General features: G+C 51.1%; 1 protein-coding gene across 1 annotated transcript in view; it reads left to right on the forward strand.

Moving 5' to 3' along the window:
- Nucleotides 1-1,695, forward strand: part of PDXP (pyridoxal phosphatase) — a 3,347-nt gene extending 1,652 nt beyond the window's left edge. Inside the window, exon 3 of the mRNA XM_029963406.1 lies at nt 32-1,695. Coding sequence (XP_029819266.1) covers nt 32-495 — 464 coding nt within the window. The 3' untranslated portion in view covers nt 496-1,695. The remainder of the gene's footprint in view (nt 1-31) is intronic.
- Nucleotides 1,696-4,530: the final 2,835 nt, after the last annotated feature.

The following is a 4,530-nucleotide window of genomic DNA, read 5'->3' on the forward strand; positions in this document are numbered from 1 at the left end:
GAGGCAGGTCCCTGAGCGCCAGGACGGGCAGGGCTGCCCTGGCGCGTCCCTGCCGGCTCTCGGAGCCGTGCTGCCAGCGCCTCGCTTGCCTGTCCTCGGGCTGGACCCAGAGTGCTGAGCTGCCCGCGGCTACTTCTTTTTCTCCTCCTTCCTCCCCCCCCCCCCGCAGGGACTGGCAGCCTCACAGCCGCGGTGGAAACTGCTTCGGGCCGCAAGGCGCTGGTGGTGGGGAAGCCCAACACGTACATGTTCGATTGCATTGTGGAGCGTTTCGGCGTCGACCCGTCCCGCACCCTCATGGTGGGAGACCGTCTGGAGACAGATATCCTCTTCGGCAAGAACTGCGGGCTTGCCACCATTCTCACCCTGACAGGTGTTTCCCGCCTGGAAGAGGCGCAGGCCTACATGGCCAGCGACAGCGCTGCTGCCAAGGATCTGGTGCCCAATTACTATGTGGACAGTATTGCAGACTTGATACCAGGCCTGGATGAGTAGCAGTCTGTATGTGTGAGGGCAGAGGGATCAGGTTCCCCATCCCAGATCTCCATCTGTTCCTGTTTCTCTCTCACTGCCCTATTCCCTCAATTCCGGGTTTCTTCACATTCCAGCATCCTTCTTTGGGGGCAGATGGGAGCAGAGTTGGCAGGAGACAGGCTTTGAGTTGTCTCCTTTCTGCTGAGAGCTATCCATGATGGACAGAGTCCTTCTCTCCTTCATTGCCAGCTACCAGCATCACTGAGAGAGAGATGGAGGTCTTGAGGCTGACAGGGGGCTCAAATCAGTGTGTCTGTGTGGCCTCTCCCCCTGCAGGAGTTAGGGACTGGCTGTCTTAGTATTATTTTTCCCTTGGATAACCAGTGGTGGCCTTTCACTGCTGTCCTTTGGCTCATAACTCTTGACTTCTGAGCTGCATCCGTGCAGTCCTTTTGGTAACCTTGCGGGGGGGGGGGGATTATCACCCACCTGGTCTCCATCAGTGCTAGGGCATGTGGAAGGAGTGTGCCAGAGCTTTGGAGTGATGAACGAGAGCATCTCTGCCTCCCACAAGTGAAAGAGAGATTGCCTCATCTCTTTTCTCCCCCCATTCCTTAGAGATGTTTCCCCCACTACTGCCCTGACATGACTCGGTTAATAACTGTGCCAGTGTCTATCTGAAGGACAGAAGAGACTGGTTTGAGGGTTTTTTGTGCCAAACAGACAAGCTGTGACTGCGCACGGCGGGTCTGCGGTTGTACCTTGTTTTCAAGTACCCTTTCTGAAGGGGCTTGTGAAGGAGAGAGGGCTCCTAGATCATGACAGCACAGTACTAGTGAACTGTATGACTCCCTGGTTCCCCCTCCTCAGTTGGATTTCTTCATAGTACAGTGAGAGAAAAGGGCTGATGGGGGTCCGTGCTCCAGCTGCTGGTGTGCAGGTGAGATGGTGATGGTGTTGTCACTGCTGTGAATGTGTCACAGTCCTCAAAATCATTCCTTGCTGCTTTGTCTTTCTACGTTTTTTAATTTCTTGATTTAATTTATTCAAACTTATTTATTGTTCAAATATTGTATTATTTGTATAAAGTATGCTGATTGGTTGCACCAAGGGGACAGGAGGCAGTGCCTTTGGGCCTCCCATACTGTCTGTGTCCCATGTTGATGTTCTTACACTCACCGTGTCTCTGTATATAATAAAGTGTGAGCGTAGGCTGGAAATGGCCTTCTTTTTTTGCGTGTGGTCCCATCAAGATGAAACTGCCCTAGGTATCCTTGAGCCCTCAAAGATGAGGACATGGCAAGACCTTTCCTCACTCAAGAGGGTGCTGCTGGGTAGACAAGACGAGTCGCTAATGTCTTGTGAACAGTGTCTTTGAGCTGTTTGCTGCTGTCTCACTGGTGTCTCAGAACCAGGGTCAAGGGTGGAGGTGGCTGGTGGGGCTGTGGCGTAGGGCAAGAGGTGAATTGGAGCAGGGAGTGATATGATCCTGCCTTTGCATTTCACAGTGCAGGTGATTCATGGAGAACAGTGACTTCTTGTGCTGTGCCTGAAGGCTGCCCACTGCTAGCCAGGGGGATCCCAGGTGGATGATCTGTGTGGTCCTGCCCAACAGTGTCTGGCTCTGCTAGGGTAGACGTGAGGTGCCATCTCTGTCACTTGCATATAGCTTGCAGGGGGATGAGAGCTGCCCAGGGAAGGTTTTGCTGTGACCTCTCCCAACTACACTCAGCTTTAAGTGAGACCCTAGCCCTGGAGTGACCTTCACCAGACTATAACTTGCCATGCCCTGCATCCTCTCCCTGGGTTTGGCTGTGGTCCCAGCCTGGAGGGGCAAAACAGATTGGGTAAGAAGAGCTGGAAATCACTCAAATGTATTTTGCCTCCCTTCCTCATAAGGGAGCCAAATCCTCCCCTTTGTCAGACCCCTTTAACTGCTGTTAATGGTAACCAAGCACCACATCTCTCACTGGAGAGATCAGCTGTTCAGCTCAATAACCCTTCTCAGTGTAAGTTAGTGTGGTGTCAGCTCACGTGATAGAACTGGTTGCAACTTATTGTCTCTAGGATAATTCCAGGTGCTGAGTACCTTTTTTGCTTTTTTTCCTGCCTCCAAAATAACTTAGGAAACAGCCTTCCAAAATAAAAGAAAATCCAAAGAGCTTTCTGAAGACTGCCTGTCTTAATCAGTCCCCTTTGTATATGCCCAACTCTCTCTTTTGTCCCGTGTCCAATTAGACTGCCAGAGAACTGGAACTCCGTTAATGAGCACTTGACCAACATTCACATCATCAAGCAGAGCGAGATCGAGACCTAATGTGTCTGCTAACTTGGGCTGCCAATCTAGAGATACTCATTTATTTTTCAGAGCTCTCATTATTGTATCAGGCTGAAATTTGAAGTGCTGTTGTGACGTGGGACCACAGCTGGGAATGCTCAGCACACTGGTAAACTGAGGGAATTCAGTAGCTAGTCAGAGTTTGGGCCCTCTCCAAAGAAACTTTGGAGTTCATCCTTTGGATCCCAAAAGCCGAGACTGCAGTGTAGGGTTTTTTTCTCCTGTGACTGAAAACAGAGCTCACCAGAGGTGATGGCTGATCCTTATCTCTTGTGACCACATAGCTTCTTTTCATCTGGTGCAGCTCTCCATGAGGACTTTGCTATGAAGCAGAGGTGGACTTGGAGCAGAAGGGAAATAGGTTTACCTGTCCTTCCCTTGCTTCTTCACATAGGTGAGGGCACCAGGCAGGGGTGACCTCTGTCCTGTAAATGTCCACAGGGTTGTTCCTGCTTTGGATGGGAACGGAGCAGCTCTGTAGGGGTCCATCAGGTCTGCTAGGCTTTTTATTGCTCCTGCATGTAATGAACGTGAGTGTGAGCAGATCTTATTAGAAAACTAGACTGGAAGGGCCCCTGAGGTACGATGAGTTCTCCATCCAAACCTGTCAGACATCCATTCAACCACTGTCAATAAGGGGTCTGTGATCTTCATCGGAGGTCAGGCCTTGGTTCTCTCTGGGTTAGGCCTGGTGGGTCTGCAGAGAACATCTGCTGTTGAAACTGGAAAAAGTGATGGCTCCTGCCTGGGTAGCCTGATTGCTTCTTGTCTAATGCAGTCTTTTTTCTTGGGTCGTGTGTTTAAGGAAGCAGTGTAGTTGCCAGGGAGCACAGGGCTATGAAGAGTAGAGCTGTGGCAGCACGTGGGAGGGTGGAGCAGATGGGAAGGCCAGCTTGGTGTAGTGTAGGGAAGGGTATTTATTTTCTCATCTTCAGAAAACTGCATAGTCCTTTCCTGCCGTGCAACAGGGACAACACCCAGGCAGGTGGCAGTCATTCCATTACCCCAGGAATCTCCTATCCTTCATCCATAAGTGCAGTTACTGTGGCAACCGCTGGCTGGATGATGTAAGCAGCAACCTGCTGAGCATCGCCTGCTCTGGGAAAGGCTTCAGTCTCTTAGTCATCTTCATGCCCCTTCCCTGGACTCTCTCTCCAGTATGTCCATGACTCTCTTGTACTGGGGAGCCCAGAATTGGACCCAGCACTCCAGGTGTGGCCTCACCAGTGCTGAGTAGAGGGGAAGGATCACCTCCCTTCATCTGCTGGGAACATTCCTCCTAATGCAGTCCAGGATACTGCTAATGTTCTTTGCTGCAAGGGCACATTGCTGGTTCGTGTTCAACCTGGTGTCCAACAGGACCCCAGGTCCTTTTCTGTCATGCTGCTTTCCAGCCAGGTGGTCCCCAGTATTTACTGGTGCCTGGAGTTATTCCTTCCTGGGTGCAGGACTTTGTACTTCTCCTCACTGAACTTCATGAGGTTCCTGCCAGACCATTTCTCCAGCCTGTCAAGGTCCCTCTAGATGGGAGCACAATCCTCTGGTGTATCAGCTGCTCCTCCCAGTTTTGTGTCACTAGCAAACTTGCTGAGGGTACACTCTGCCTCATCATCCAATTCATTAATGAAGATGCTAAATAGACTCAGACCCAGTATTGACCCCTGGGAGACACCCCTAATTACTGGCCTCCAGCTAGACTTTATGCCACTGGTCAGCAT

Source organism: Manacus vitellinus, unplaced genomic scaffold, assembly GCF_001715985.3.
Source record: "Manacus vitellinus isolate BGI_N305 unplaced genomic scaffold, ASM171598v3 scaffold_5_pilon, whole genome shotgun sequence".
NCBI classification, from domain to species: Eukaryota; Metazoa; Chordata; class Aves; order Passeriformes; family Pipridae; genus Manacus; species Manacus vitellinus.